The sequence below is a fragment of the Crocodylus siamensis genome, chromosome 10 (genome assembly GCF_052110815.1).
Source record: "Crocodylus siamensis isolate JL-2025a chromosome 10, ASM5211081v1, whole genome shotgun sequence".
Lineage (NCBI taxonomy): Eukaryota > Metazoa > Chordata > Crocodylia > Crocodylidae > Crocodylus > Crocodylus siamensis.
In genome coordinates this window covers 58264218-58280428 of record NC_143404.1, presented here as the reverse complement: position 1 = coordinate 58280428, position 16211 = coordinate 58264218, and the positions used below count along the sequence as shown (strand labels likewise).

Below are 16211 nucleotides of genomic sequence, written 5' to 3'. Positions count from 1 at the left end.
AAAAAATAATTGTAAACCTAAAGATTACTTAGTCTGACCTAAGTAGTAGTGACAGTTGCACATCATCAGTATCTTTTTTTCTTCGGAAGCTAGGAAAATGTCTAGAGAACAGTAAAACATGTAATTAAAGCTGCAAAGTCAAGCACCTGGAAGTCAGGAAATACTAGAATTAACATTCTCTTTGAACCTTTATTTTTCTTCCTTGTGTCATGATATCATCTTTAATTATATGATCATATACAGTACTACTTAATTCACATGACCCAGGTTTCATTATTAAGGGAATGATGCACCTGTTCCGTATTTCTTTTTTCTTCATCAGTCAGTGCAACACCTATATACCGTGTACCCCCCACGTTGTAGCCTTTTCCCATGTAATGTGTTTGTACATACACAGAGCTAGTAGGTTTATGTACACCATTGGTTTAATGTTTCACTTGAAAAGATACAGGGGACCAGAGCTTCATGTATATTAGTTGAGCAGAAATGCAGTATTTTATAGAGTAAGATGCTTAGCATCTTAGTACTAATACAGGTGACCATATAAAGGGTTGACTGAATTTGCAGTACAGTGAAAAATGCAGTTAATCGCAAAAAATATGAATGGCTTGTTGGATTTCTTCCACAGCACTTTCAAAATTTCTGTCTCTGATTGCCAGGATCGCATCGTAGGGCTCTGTGACAGACTACATTTTACCACCAAGACTGCTTTACTTTTAATCAGACTTCATGTCTTTCTTACTCTGAAAGACTGTCAGCTTCATTTTTTTCTGTGCGCATCAAAAGGCAGGATTTTTATACATTTCACTTTTATGTCTTGTTCATAAACAGGGAGCCAACAATCAGCACTTGGGAGAAGGGTTGGGGGGGTGAGTCGGGAGTGAGGTAAGCTTGAGGTCGTGAAGAAATCCAACTCCATATTGTATTTTATTGTCTGTCTGTGCAGCAGAGCAGTAAGGATTCTACTTCCATTGGATTCTGCTTGGTTAGGGGGTGGGAGGTTGTTTAGTTTCGGTAGGTTTTTTGGTTTGTTTTTCAACTGAGGCATTTTTGAGAATCAATTTGTTACTTAGGAGGCTATAATCCAACTTGTTTTGAGGTTAGGTTCACTTTAGTACTAGTTCCAGTAGCACCCATTAGAAAATCTTTCCAAAATCATAATCACTGATCTCTTGACATCCTAACTAGAAGCTTAAAAAACTGATCCTAGTAAGTGCATAGACATGTATATGGCATTTTAACAGCAGTGTAAGGTCATAAGGCTAAGGACAAAAAAGCATTAAAAATGGTTTGGCCATTAAAAATAGATGTTGGAAAAAGTCATCTTTTTATTTCTGTTCCAGATGATGGATGCAATAAAAGGAACAATGACTGAAATATACAATGATCTTTCAAAAAATACCACTGGAAGTACAATAGCTGAGGTTTGTATTTGTTGCTCTTAGCACAGAATATTCTGTTCATTTAAACGTAGTAAGTCAGCAAATGTTTTTAAAAATCTTGTAGTAAAATAATATGAGAAAATGAGCCTGTGTCCTAAAGGAATTGGAAATTGAAGTTGCCAGTGGAATCTGACCTCTGTGCTGCAACAGCTATAGTGATTGTGATAGATAAGCATCCTAAAACATTGTCACATGCCACAGAGTTTAGGCACAAAGAGTTTGAGCCTTTGCACCCAGATCTTCAAAATTTAGTCGATGGGAGTTAAGTACGTTTGAAGATCTGAGTCTTATGCCTTAACTTGCTTTACTCTTTTGTAGACTGAAATCAGAAACTAAAATATCTTTTTATGTACTATTCCGTTTTAAACATTTATTTTTCTGACTTTACACTAAACGGTTTTCATACGTTTGTAATTAGTGCTTTCTTCTGAAAATGCAGTAAACTGCTTTCAGATATGAGCAAGAGAACTTTTGAGAAGTGTACTGTTATTCTCCCCCCCAAGAATAGCAGATAACTAGTTCGTTATGCCCAGCTGACAGTAAATTAATGAGAAACATATTGCCAAACCTGGTTCTATTTGAAACAATTAAAGGATATAAATAACTAGAATCAAAACTGATGGATGGGAGACTGGTTCAGAACAAGGATGTGTGAAGCCCAATGTAATTTTGTCTAGCAGTTTTTAGAGACAAGATGCCTGATTTTTCAGTTCACTTCAGTTGGCATAAATCATGAATAACTTTATTGAAGTCAGAGGAGTTATGCTGGTATAAAAAATGATGTAAATGAGAGACTAGTCAGACACTAGTGGTAGTGTCTTGAGTTTTAAAATAATTGTATGCTTTTTATGATGGCAAAGCAAGAATTTTGGAAAACATGGAAATGTTGTTTAGTTGGTCAAAATACTTGGAGTTCCCTTCTACATGTTACATTTATTATGTGATTAATGTGTCAGTTGTGACATAAATGGCAAGAGTGCTATTTAAGTCACTATAAAATGGCCGACCAGCCATAAAAAATATTCTGCATATAATGTAGAACAGGAGTGTCAAACTCATTTGGGGCCCCAACCTGGATTTAGACTGCAGTGCAGGGCTTTTTGCAGGCTGGATTCAAACTGGGGCATGAGGACTGTCACAGCGGCAACCCCAGTGGCAGCAGAGAGGGATGCTGGGGTGCGAGTCCAAGGGTGACTGTGGTATCCTGGGACCACACCAGGATTGGACTAGACAATGAGCTGATTGTCAGTCCAAGCCCCAGACCTGCTTTCAGCTTGCTGATGAAAGGGCAGCCTGTGCACTTCCTTCTGTTTTTCCAGGAGTAGAAAGAATACTTTTTGGGATCTGATCCCAAAATTTTGTCTCCTGCCATGCATATGTGGATCAGGGTTCATATCCCAGGACATCTTTAAATTAATTTGTTTCTGGGGTCTAATTCTCCCTTACATGAAAGGTTCCTTTGCTAACATGAATTAAAAGGCGCCTCAGTGTAAATGATGAGCAGGTTCTTTGTATGTAATCACATTTTCTCTAAGTGTTTCAGTGCAATGTTTCATATAGCACACTCATATTTTCCATTTTATTAAATCTTATCTCTTCCCTGCTTCAGATTCGTCGTTTGAGGATTGAGATAGAGAAACTTCAGTGGTTACATCAGCAGGAACTCTCAGAAATGAAACACAATCTAGGTATGTAAAGTACAGAGCAAAACATGACTAGTCTACCCTGCCGTCTATCATCTTATACACAGTGAATTTGAAGGGCTTTGGTAGACATTAACTTTTTTATGTTACAATACAAAGTGTCCATGAAGAAAAAGGTTTGAAAATGGAACAGAACATGGTGTGCTGAAGTCACTGAGCATGTACCCAGGAATTTAGAAAGTTGCTATTTACTGAAAACCAGAGGGATCAGCATAGCCACTGAAAGAGATTTAGGCTCGAAAAAGTTTCTGAAAAAAATGCAGTTTGTCTCTGATTTTGGGGGATTAATGAGAGAACTTTAAGAGACCTAACTCATCAATGGCTAATTTGGGCTACTCTTGTATAAACAGTATTATATTAGTATCATAAAGAATCTCATTATCAGCCAGCCTCCATTAATGCACCCACAAAAGTTGGACCTGTTTCCAGTAAAACTAGTGGAAGCTTATTTACGTTTTCAAATGCTTTTTTGTCTCAGTGATGACTTGCAGTAGGATAAAAGAGTCATTTGAAAAATTAAGTGATGGATCCTCAGGCCTGATCCAGCTGCCTTATGCTACTTCAGGATATTGACTTAAACTTGTAGCTGTAGCTGTGGATTCCCCAATATGGGAGTTTTAATCACTGCTGGTGCTGTACGACATCTTTCTGGTCTCTTGCCCTCCTAGGCTCCTGTACTTCAGTGATCACTGGTTGATTCATTGATTCGCAGGAGGAAAAGTTGCAGCCAAGCCACAAGTTAGAGAAACACTAATGTTCCTTTCACTTGTATGTGAGGCAGACTGGCTCAAGACTGTGCAACCAAATTGTTATAAATGCAATCTCAGTCCACCCCTTGTGACAGAATGCAGCTGAGTTGAAAGGGGGGATCAGGGGCTGAGATTTTGAAGATACATAATTGTTTGTCTGGTTGGAGCCTTTTGTTTATGTATGTCATTCCACTTATTTAAACAAACATGACTTTTTGAAAGGACTTCTGAGTTTTTGAAATTTTCTAAAAGGTTAAAGTTGTTTCCCAAATCTAGTTGGCCCACCAGCCCAGCATGTTTAAGGCGTACCAGCTTCTGTAAAATTGTGTATGACCACCTTTGACTGCTCAGCCTGAATGATCAGATACCTACTTGTAGCTGGTTCAACTGGGGATGGCATTCAGCTTGAATCCAGAGGCAGGCTGAAGTTGACGTTTTTAGATTGGTAGCAAATATACCCTAAATGTGCTGACTTGGGGTCTCATATGGAACTTTTACATTGTTAAAATGATGAGCTTAGAGAGCTAGTTTTGAAATGACAACCTTATTCTTCTGCCTAAAGGAGCCAAACTACAATATAGAATTGATGACTTTGTGTTTACCAAGGGGAGAAAATGATCCATGATCCTTTTTATTCTCTGAAAACTAATGTATAGAATGAAACTGATACAGGACTTGGCTTTCACAGCCAGAATCTATATGCAAAGCTGTAGTAGGGGGGAGGCTTTGTTTGTTTTACAGTATGTGTATACAAAACCTTTCTGGACCATCTGTGAGCTAACTAATACAAGTAATAATAAAAAGGATAAAATCTGTTAGCCTTAGATGAAAAATGGGGATAAAAGCCTTTTTCAAATGATACATAGGTACAGATTGGAATGGCCCCAGCTCAGCTATAAAGTAAAAAATATGTTGTATTTGCAATTTCAGATTGCCTGGATGTTTAAATTTAAAATATGATAACCAGAACCTTACTGTGGGGAGAAATACAGGCTAATATTTCTGTGCATCTCTACTAGAATTGACAATGGCTGAGATGCGGCAAAGTCTAGAGCAGGAACGGGATCGTTTGATTGCTGAAGTAAAGAAGCAACTAGAGATGGAGAAGCAGCAAGCAGTGGATGAAACCAAGAAGAAGCAATGGTGTGCCAACTGCAAGAAAGAGGCAATTTTCTACTGCTGTTGGAATACTAGCTACTGTGATTATCCCTGCCAGCAAGCTCACTGGCCAGAGCACATGAAATCTTGCACACAGTCAGGTAATCTGGAAATCTACTTCATATTTACTCCTGTTGAGGACATGTGGTGGATGGAATTGACTGAGTAGGTGTCCTCCATTTGTATGTGTGAGAGAGTGCCAATAAGGAGGGGTGGACTGTTGCATTTAGTGACAGCTGATTTTTAGATCTAACTTTTTTTAATTTTTTAATTTTTAGCAACTGCAACACAACAAGAAACAGATCCTGAAATTAGCACAGAAACATTAAATAAATCAACCCAGCCCAGCTCCAGTGCACAGCCTACACCCACAGAAACAGCCAGCACCCCAAAGGAAAAGGAGAGTGCAGCTGATAAAAGCAAAGAGAGTGTTACAGTGAGTATCACTGGAGTCACTTCAACCTAAGAGTGTGTCCAGTTTCTTTTCAACCTGAATTTAAGTCATCTCTAGAGCAGTCAGGAATTCTTGACCCCTTGTACATTTCTTGAGTGTTTTGGGGACTGATGAAGGGAGGTGTACTTTTTTTTTTCTTCATCTTGACAAAAATATTCTTTTGGGATAGGAGAAGGGAGCAGAAAATCCTTTCCTCTTCACTGATTCCCAACAACACTTCATGTTGGCTTGACTCATCCTTCCAGCCAAGAGGGACTGGACTTCTCTCTTTCTCCACAACCTAACAGTATAGCTTCTGGTATGGATCTTTCAGTACAACTTGCCTCCTGACTGCAGCACTTCCAGACCCTTCTTGCCTGGGGATCCAGAGGCCAAGCTTAAGATCTTCATTCAAATCAACTTGTCCTTTGTCACAACAAACTGCCATTAGGGTACCAGAATATTTCATAACACTCATACAGAAATTCACCTGGATCTACAGTTACAAGAAAAAGTATGCAGTTATGAAGACCTCTTTGGCATCTACTCTGATTACGTTCTGTAGGCAAAAGTGTACAGATGCTCTGCGTATAGAAGAGAATTGTCTATTAGAATGATTCCACTTCATAGGTAGGATATTGACTAAACACCATTTCAATACTGATGTTCTTCTGTCCTTCCAAGCTTTATTAAATGGGTCTGCTCCCTCAACAATACATATCTACAACCAATCCCCCACCTCAGTATGAGCCTCACTGAGTGTCTAAAATACTGAAAAACAAATTTGTCTTGTTCTAAAATATTGTGATTCCAGCATGATGTCTCATTGAGGGTCAGTTAAATGAGAAGCATAGTACAGAGCTATCTAGTGCTCATTTTTAGCACCATTATGTCTGGAATTAGATCTCCAGATCTTGATATGTTTCCAAAGGGGATAACTTGGAGTGGATCACATTTGAGGAGGAGAGGAGGCATGCTAGTTCACTTAAATGCACTAATGAAAGAGAGGTGAACTTTGTTGAGCTTCAGTTGCTCAGCTGATGTCCATGTGCATTGTTTGTAGCAGTACAGTCTGTTACATCTGGTGTTACTGGGTGGGGGGAGCGAAAAAACAATTATTGAAGACTTCTGCCATGGAATGGTTCACTTTTAAAATTAAGAGTTGCTTTCACACATAGCTGTTCTACCTGAAACATCATGCTGTTTACTTTGATCATGCTCATGATTTGAATTTTGTTTTATTAAAAAAAAAAAAAAAAAAAAAGTAACCTGTGAATTCATTGATACAAATTTTAAATTTTTTACATGAGCAAAGCATCCAACATAAATTTCATATTATAACAGTAATAATTAATTTGGAATTTATGTAAAAGCTGAGACTTTTACTGAGGTTACCTGTGCTGTCTCTGCAGATAGCAACAGGTGTGACAAGCAACCAGCCTATAAAACTGGTCCAGGTACCACAGACCACCTATATTCCAACTACTCAACCCACAATTGTAAGTACAACATCATTTAAAGTCTGCAGTTGAACTGTTCCTGGCATTAAAATTGCTCGCTATTTCTGGGGGGTTGTCTCCTGTCTGTTGTTCTATCAGGATATGAATTCACTGGTATCAAATTTCAATTTGCAGTGCAAATTGCCTTATTTCGCCATTCAGCATTCCATCCTTGTCATGCTTTCTGTTTCGTCATTGGTTATTAGAAGGAGCCAGGGAAAGTTATGTAATTGGGCATGTAGCTAAAGCACTGTTAGCTTATCATCCTGCATTAGAATGTTAAAGATAAGGTATTCACCCATTTGGTGTGCTTATTTGATCACTCCGCCATTGTAAATACATAATTTATTTTATATAGCACCTTCTGCGTGTGGTATCCAAAAGAGGCTTATGTAATCATATTACATGTTACATTCCAGTGTTCTGGTCTAACATTGCCCAAATGGAGCTGTTAATCTGTATTCATCAGTACTATATTGCCCATGTGGCTTTGGACATTCAACACTGTGCAACTGAGAGGGAATGTTGGCTATGTCACTGCAACTATCTGCACTATGCTTTTTTCCATTCAAAATGTACCTCAGAAGGGCACTTTAATTTCTCACTAGGCATCACCAAAGATGAGAGAGAAATGAGCTTCTTTTTTGTGTTTAATGCTGCAATTTATAAACAACTAATAATGCCCCCTCTCACTGCAGTTCTGTGCCAGAATGCAATCCGAGCTAAAGTTCTTCTTACCAAGAAGAGAAAATGCTAGTGTCACACTGACATTCTACACCACATATTCCCCATTTTTGTGGCAAATTTGGCAGTATAGAATTTAGCCACTTTTCAGGGAGCTAACTTCAGTTCATTTTCATATTACTTTATTAAAAAACTTTGTGATTTTCATACAGTGTCTCATAGCTGATGTTTCATCCATGAAACGTGTCATTCTGAAGCACTCTTAGCTGAATATCATTACTTCATTTCCTTTCTCAACAGCAGTTTAATTAAAATAATCTCAATTGAGAGTACTTGGTGCCTTTTTAAGAAAGCATTTAGAACTGTTGCCAGATTGGCTCCAGATTACCCTGACAGAATTCCACCACCACCAATAAGGAGTCTATTGTAACTGTTCTGAAATCAAACTGCAAACATCAAGCAAGGTAGGTTCAGTATGAGAACTCCAAAGCTTCGGTATCACCATTTGGCCTTGAAGCATTCAGAAAATAGCAGTGACATTTGATCTGCATAGAGAGCACATATGTCAGTTATGCTGAAAATGACTGTGAGCATGCTTAAAATTGTGTGTTTGCATACTTGCATCTGTACTGTGCAGCTACAAACATATCAGTGTGCTAATGCTTCGAATGTGAAAAATAAACCATCTTTTAAAAAGTCCAGTGCCTGAGCATGCACACGTGTATGCAAAAAATCACATAACTGGAAATCAGGTAGAGGCTTTACTGGAAATTTACCTATTATGGGGAACAACTCCAACATATTTAAGGTATTTTACCAATGCTGCAGGATCAAAGGATAGAAGAATAGAAGGCTTGAAACGTTGTTCTATTCTCATCAAAGTATGTGTATGTAAAAGATCTGTGTAACTGCCTGAAGATCTTTGCCTTTCCAGGATAAAGACCTGTTTAGTGATTTCCTTGATCTCTGGTTTTCTAACAGCCAGTCTGTTTCCACTTAGCATTCCCTACTCTGAACATCTTCCAGTAAACCTTTGCACAACTTCAGTTAAGCCTTCCTTGCACATCTAATGCCATCCTGATAACAAAATGGCACTATTCTTGGGTTTACTCAACAAACTGATTCCATATTTGGTTTCTTATTCTTATCCTGGACTCAAAATATTGATAAATGTGAATGTTGAATCCATCATCTGTTTATTCCTGGGAAAAGATTGCATTTTCTGTGATGAACAGAATTTGTGACAAAAGAGCCGATAGGACAATTCCAGGACAATCACATTTTGGTGAATACTACCAAGATGGACAGTAATGTGGCTCAGTAAAACACCATAGGAAAACACTGATCTTCATGAAACTGTGTGTATTTGTTCTTCTGTTGTCTTTTGCGGTTTTTATACCTATGGCAGCAAAAAGACCTGTGTGTGCATCCCTTTCAGATCCCACAAAATCCTTCACTTGTTGTTTCCTCCACTTTAACATATTATGAACTGAAATGGTTGTAGCTATTTGATTATCAGTTTTGGACTTAAGTAGAATACTACCAGAAAATACTCTAAAATGTATGATTAAAAGATTTATTAATTTCTTCATATGTCTTGAAGAAAGTTAAAGTCCAAGCCTAGGATTCATGAGATCTGCTTTCTAGGTCTGCTGAAATGTTGGTGTGACTGTGAGCAGATTGTGCCCCTTCCACCTGTACAATAAAATACCCACTAGTAAGGGTTGTTATAAAACTTAAATTTAGTAACACATGTAAAATACCTTGTACTCTTCAGTTGAAATGCATGATCAAAGTGAAAAATTTGGTTGGGGGGGGGGCTTTTTTGTTTGTTTTTCTTACTAAAAGGGCAGAAGTACTACTTGAGGTTTTATTGTTAATGGATCAGTTCAAAATAAGCTTGAAGTGCTATCTATATTTTCCCCCAAATGTGTATTTTTCTTGTGTTATAAAAGGCACAGGGGGATTCCTTGTTGGAGAGAACAATATTTCTATAATTGTGAAACCTTGAGTGTACTTGTAAACTGGAGTGTTCTGCATTCCGGTTTGCTTAGTTACAAATATGTTTTCCAGATAACAAAGGATTCTCACCATCTCCTTATGTCTTAGTTTTGGGAAATGTATCATTTGGACTGGCTAACTACTGAAAACTTAATTATTCAAGAACAGGCAGACTACTTACAGCACCAGTAGGAACTAACTGTCCTTTCTATATGCAATGTAATAACTTACTGTAGGGCAAATTAAGAGATGCTACACTGCCCCTTGTTGGGGCAGAAATGCAGTGAGAAAGGTGCTCAGTCTTGCATGAAAACTTAAAACCTGCTCTGGTTTTTTCCCCATAAAATTAATGGTTCTATTTCTGTGATAGAAAACCTTTAACATTTGTGACCTTTAACATAACAATGTGTTTTGCTTGGTTTTAATTCACAGACCATTCCTGTAGTGGTAAGTCCTTCTGCTGGGACAGTGGCAATGAGAACTGGAGTTCAGTATGTTCAGACCACAATGCCAGTCCAAGTACGAAGAGTCTAACTACTAACAAGAAGTCCAGGCGACTATTGGAATAAATAACTAATAAAAATCTGTCTAATAGAAATGTGAAAAATAAACACAGTTCTTTGGATTAACCTCAAAGGTTCAGACTTTAGCTTTGTATATGTGTACAAAGCATTAACTACACTACATTAATGTAAAGCATTAGCGCTGGCTTTAAAAAGCTGAGGACAGGTAAGATCCATGTTAAATCTATGCTTCTTTTGTGTAAATAATGTACAATTTGTGGATGTCATTAAAGTTAGAGTACCATCTCCTTTTTATATTTGTATTGACTTTAACTTATAAAGAGTGTTTGAAGCTGGTAAAGGAAGGGTTAAAACAGCCTTATCATGAGCTAACGTTGAAAACTGGTCTTGGGAAACTGCAGTTACACACAGAATCACTTATTGTTCAGTAATCAAGAGAATCTAAATTTTTTAATTTGCATCTGGGAATACAGAGTTTCTGCACTTTGAAACTCAAAATTTCTTTTTGTGCAACAAAATGGAGAAATGTACCTTTTAAAATTATTTTTATTAGGCAGATTATGAAGTTTCCAATCAGTGGATGTAAAAAACACATGAAAAGGGTATTTGTGTTTTTCTTGTTTTGTTTTTACAGTGACCAGACTGTTAAAAATGATATTGTTTACAGGAAAAAAGCTTAACTCTCATTCAGTCTAATAGCAAAAACCTTGAAAGAGTAACACCAATTGGTTGGTAACATGATTTCTAATCAGTGGTATCAGAGATGAGAAAAGTAGAATTTTTTCTATGCTTCACAGTTCAGGGTTTTTTTTAAATCCTCTTTAAAGGACTTTGAAATGGTTTTCAAATGGCAAAAGAACTTGATGTGGAAAAGACTGTATCAGGACAAATGAGCAAAGGACTTTTGATGCTGGGCTAGAGCATGTATTATTTATACGATGGAATTTATGTTTTTATGTAAGCATGAAACAGTACAGTATGAGAGAAAGTAACCCATGAAAATGCTGTCTGTTACTCTTATACTGTAGTACCATTTTGTATGTTGTGTAAAACCGAAAGCATTGAACAAAGCAAAGGTGACGTATGTATATGAGAAAATTAATTGTATGATATCATTCCAGTACATTTTGTTGTACATTTTAGTCATGTTGATTTCTCCCATTGTTTATAAAAGGATGCGATTTGTACAGTCTCCAGCTAGTACCCACATTAGAGGAAAAAAAAGTATTAGAAGAAAAAAATTGAGAACAGAATATTCGTGAATTGCAGTTGTGTCAAAAATAGCCTAGCTGGCCTTATTTGTGAAGCATAATTGCTTTTAGCATATGGAAGTATTTTTTCACATTTTCTTTGTATAAAATTTGTATTAAACTTAAATATCTTTTTTGATTATTGTGTTTCTTTGTGACTGAGACCAGTGACACACACAATATAGTTTGGGTTTCTCCAGTTTTTCAGGAATCTTCACAATTTTTTATTAAACTATTTTAGAAAAATGGTTTGTGTTCCTGAATTTCCAGTTTCCTTTCATCTGGATGAAATGTCTATTTCGTGATAGCCTCCAGTTCCTGAGAATTTCTCTCATGTAGAATCTACACAGAATGAATTTCATGGACTTGACACTAGTTCTGTCCAAACTGAAAAAAAACCAAAGCAGTGTTACTAGTTTGTCCGGTGAATAATAATAGGCCAGTATACATAAAACTGAGTTGAAGTGCAACCACTGCAATTTTTTTTTTTAACAGGTGAAGTCCATGAAGACTATTGTAGATTTAGTGTTCATTGTGCATACCTGTTCATTTAGATCAGGGCTACTACATGTTGCTATTTGTAGTTCTAACAAACCATGCCTGCATATTGAAGATGAGGAGTTGTGGTAGATTACAAGTTTTAAAGGACTCTTAAGATCACATTTGGGTAGCCTAATTTTACAGAATGTGCTTATTTATTAAAAACTAACTGAGAATTGGTAAAAGCATGAGGTTTGACAATACTGTTTTATCCATATACTTTGAATCTCTTGGTATTTGGATTTTCACATTTTATAGAGCTGTAATTTAGAGCACTTTCTATAACAATATAAAGTTGCAGCTCTCTTAAATATGACAGAAGTGTGCAGTGTTTTGGTTGGGGGGGGGGTCCTCTGAGCTTCCCTGGACTTTCCAGTTTTAGGAGGCAAGGGGTACTCTGAAACTTTCCTGGTCAGAAATTTGACCAGCGTACAGAAGTTATTTAAGCACTCTATGTTGCTAAAGTAAAATGCAGCACTTCAAATTTTAATACCTCATTTAACAAAGGTTAATATAAACCACTGTACCCACTTTTAAAGTGCTACTGTGCACTTCTGTTAAATCATGGCAATAAAGCACTTTAAATGGTGAAAAAGCAACTTCTGTACACACCCTTTGTGTCAAAGTCATAGCTCCTGGAGTCATTTATACATAAACACTTCCAACAGGAAAGAAAAGTTGGAAAATATAAACTGAAAATCGAGACAGCAACCAGAAAAAAACCAAAAATGTTTCTAGGTATCATTATTTCTCAGCCAGCCTCATGATATTTTATGTTCTATCCCCAGATTTTTGAATGCTTAAGCTTAACCAGTATTGTAAGGTTAATTCCAGAAAAAAGATATTTCGTCAGGAAAAGCTCAGAGAAATGGAAGCAAGTTAGGAAGAAGGTAATAGGAAATCAGATTGCTTTCTAAAAGTTCTAGCTTCGTATTTGCCCTTATTGCCTTGTCCTCACTAGGAACAGGATGCGTGATCCTGCTTTGTGTTAGTTTTTCCTGTTAGAAAAGAGATGGAAGTCCCAGTGAACATAAGGCCAAGTGCCATTTTAATTGGAGTTATTAAGTTACCAAGTTATGGTGTTCTCGGAGCTGCCCTATAACAACTATGATTTTATCTTGTCTTGGCTATGGTGAAGCAGAAAGCAGGATAGCTATGGTCAGAACATACCATGTTGCTTAGTGAAAAATAGGTTTCAAATTGTTGGTTTTCACAGAGTTATTATGTTGGCACTGCCTGGTAATACAGGGAAGTGCCACTAGCCTTTGTCACCAGGATACCCATCACTTTCCAGTTGACAGGAGCTGCTTGGCTCAGTGCCCTAGCCTGGTGTAGTAGAGTGGCCTCTTGAAAGCTCAGATCAAGCATCGTGGCTTCTTAACCTGGCAGGGGAAATATCACACATCTGTGTCCAAAAAGGCAGTTTTCCTGAACTGCTTCACAGGAGAACTGCTCTTCTGGTGTGGTCAGTACCTGCAGAGGTGCAGTAAATGGGAGTCTCCTCCCGTGCTTGCCCCTAAGGTCCTATGGCTGAGGGCGAGCAAAACGCGGGGGCACCTGAACCCCAAGCCTCTGGGCTTGGGCCTGCAAATAGGCTGCCCGCCAAAGGTTTTGGAAACGTGAAGCCCCAGGCGCGGGTGCAGGATGTTTGCCGGGGCTAAGGCCTCTTACGGTTCTGGACGCTTGCATTTGGAATTAACTGTGGCTAGTTTGGCCTCGGATACAAATTACATTAATAGAAAAAGAGTGTAGCACAGGGCTGGGACGTGCTGCTGGCGCTGCAGTTTGTCGTTTCTACTGTTTAAACCAAGCCGAGTTTATTTCCCCCCCACCCCCAAATCCCCTTTTAAAACCGATTTTTTTAAAAATCCCGCAGCAAAAGGAGCCGCGGCCCGATCTTGCTCCAGGCGCGGCGGCGCACCTGCCCCGCTTCCGCGCGGTCGTTTTGGGGCGATTGCGATCACCGCCGCCACGTCGCAGGTGCCCTCGCCCCGGAGGCGCTCGCAGCCGGGGCCGCCTGAGGCGGTGCAGAGAGCTGCGGCTCCGCACCGGCGCCGTCCCCGCGGCACGCGGGTCCCTCGCGCCCGCGCCGAGACGCGCAGCCCCGGCTACGGGGAGCCGGATGGCGGAGCGGGCGCGCGTCCTTGCCGGGGAGCCGGGCCGGGCGCGCCCCGCTGCTGCCCTCGTGCGGGCCTGCAGCAAAGCGCCGGCGGGCTCGGCCGGGCCCTGCCGCCCGCACGAAGTCTCGCCGGGGCCTGGAGGGCCGCCCTCTGCCCCGCGGACAGGGCTGGTGCCTGCGGAGCTCGGGCCTGGCAGGACCCGAAGCCCCTGCCCGCGCGCCCCACGGCCGAGGGGCAAGAAGAGACCGCGAGTCCCAGAGAAGTGGGGCTGGAGCGTCCGCCACGATGCAGCCCCCGGGCCTCTCCATCGGCCTCAACCCGCGCCTGGCCATACCCGCGGCCTCCCGCCTCGGGCTGGAGCCAGAGGAAGCACTGGCGAATAAGAGGAGCTGGGCTTGTCTGGCCGCAGCGCCCCTACTCCTGCGGCTGGTGCTGGAAGGCAGTCCCGCCCCACAGGTAAGGGGCCACGTTGAGCTGAAAAGGCCTCTGCAAGTCTGGCATTTTTAGCTGCGTTTTTATCATCCCCTGGCCCGGACTCGAGCTGGCATCTCACACGGGGGACCAGCGTGGCCAGTTAGCGAGGGAGTGACGTGTTCCCCGCTTCCTCCTTACAGAGTCCACCCACAACACTACTTTTCTGCTTGGTGGAGGATAGGGTGCCCCTATTTCCAGTTCTAGAGAAGAGGACTCAGCCCGCAGCCCCCCCATCCCAGCTCGTGCCCCTCACGCCCAGCCACGGCCCTCTGCTCCCTCCGGGCCTGCTGAAGGGGGCCCCCAGCTGCCCCCATCCCGACTGGCAACTGACTCACGTAGGCAGCAGTGGAGCGAGTGACTGGAGGTAAGAGGAGAGGAGGCCTGTGGCACCCCCCCCCCGCCCTGGGCTGAGGTTCCCACACGACGCCAGCCAGCCCAGCCCCACGTGCTGCCCGCCGCCACGGGGTTCCTCACTGTCATCGCTGTCCCCCGTGCTCTTCGCCTGCTGGAAGGGCAGGCACCCCCCCACTTCCCACTGCCCTGCCTTGGCTCCTACCCCAACCCCAATGCCAGGCCCCTGCCTCCCAGCGCTGCTAGCCCCCCCCCACACACAGAGTCCCTCCCTCCCACCCCCATACACTTACCCGCATGCAGCTGCCAAGTCTGGTCTCGCCCCCCTGCCTGCCTGGCTGCATGCTGGCCATATGTGCGTGTGTGTGCAGATGCACATGATGCCCCTGCCTCCAGTCATCCTCCCCAGCTCCCACCAGCAGAGTAGAGCAAAATCCTGGACGTCGGTTTAGATTTCAAACATCAAACAAAGATTTGTTTCAGAGGATCCAAAAAGAGGATGTGTCTGGGAGAACCTGGTAAGGGTGTTCACATAGCAAATGAATGACAGATAAGGGGTTCCTCCTCTACCATTTCTGACTTCAATTCCCTAAGTAACCCTAAGTAAGAGAGGTTTTTGTAACTGCACGTGGTGCAGGGAAAATACCTGCAACTGCATATGGTGGTGTTCGCCGCTCTTGTAAAATTATGGAGTAAATGAAAATTGCCTGGCCCTGGTTTACTTTTTACATTTATTTACATGCAAGTCACAAGTACGTATGTACACTCCCTATGAAGCTTACCAACTTCCTTTAAATGCTTAGAGTAGTGACACATGGGTGGAAAGAAGTCAGAAATGGCAGAGGAGGAATACCTTATCTGTCATTCATTTGCTGTAAGTGAAAGCCCTTGCATAGTGCCCATATGTGTGTGCTGGGTGCCAAGGGTGAAGACCTGGCCCTACCATTTTTGTAGCAGGTTTGTCATCGACTTCAAGACGGAAATCTTGGCCCCACTGGAATCTGTAAAAGTGTATGTAGTAAAATTAAGCAAAGAGAGCCCTAACAGAAAGGAGATGTCAATGAGTGATGTATAAAGCAGAAGACAGACAGAAAACAAGAAAAGTACTAATAAAGCAGTACTTAACACTTGATAGAGCAGTAGCAAAAAATGCTCCAGCATAAGGAGCCTCTCTCAGGATGATAAGGAAAGTGACAAAAGCAATTTATCTCATTTTAATTACAGTACGTGTCCAAAGCCTACAACCTGTGCTGCTCAAGTTGGCAACAGACTCATCTGCAATA

General features: G+C 41.0%; 1 protein-coding gene and 1 long non-coding RNA gene across 24 annotated transcripts in view; both read left to right on the top strand.

Annotated features, from left to right (window-relative positions):
• Positions 1-11582, top strand: part of ZMYND8 (zinc finger MYND-type containing 8) — a 110000-nt gene extending 98418 nt beyond the window's left edge. For 16 of the 23 annotated variants that reach the window (XM_090064501.1, XM_090064496.1, XM_090064517.1 and 13 more), the window contains 6 exons: positions 1344-1424; positions 3052-3130; positions 4914-5153; positions 5331-5488; positions 6898-6984; positions 10102-11582. In XM_090064501.1, coding sequence (XP_089920627.1) covers positions 1344-1424; positions 3052-3130; positions 4914-5153; positions 5331-5488; positions 6898-6984; positions 10102-10203 — 747 coding nt within the window. In that variant the 3' untranslated portion in view covers positions 10204-11582. Of the gene's footprint in view, positions 1-1343; positions 1425-3051; positions 3131-4913; positions 5154-5330; positions 5489-5675; positions 6750-6897; positions 6985-7968 lie in introns of those variants that run through there. The other 7 variants (XR_016444423.1, XR_016444424.1, XR_016444425.1 and 4 more) reach the window with 7 other exon arrangements.
• A 2417-nt stretch (positions 11583-13999) lies between these two features.
• LOC149856652 (uncharacterized) overlaps positions 14000-16211 on the top strand; it is a 175917-nt gene continuing 173705 nt past the window's right edge. Inside the window, exon 1 of the long non-coding RNA XR_016444372.1 lies at positions 14000-14559. This is a non-coding gene — a long non-coding RNA (uncharacterized LOC149856652). The remainder of the gene's footprint in view (positions 14560-16211) is intronic.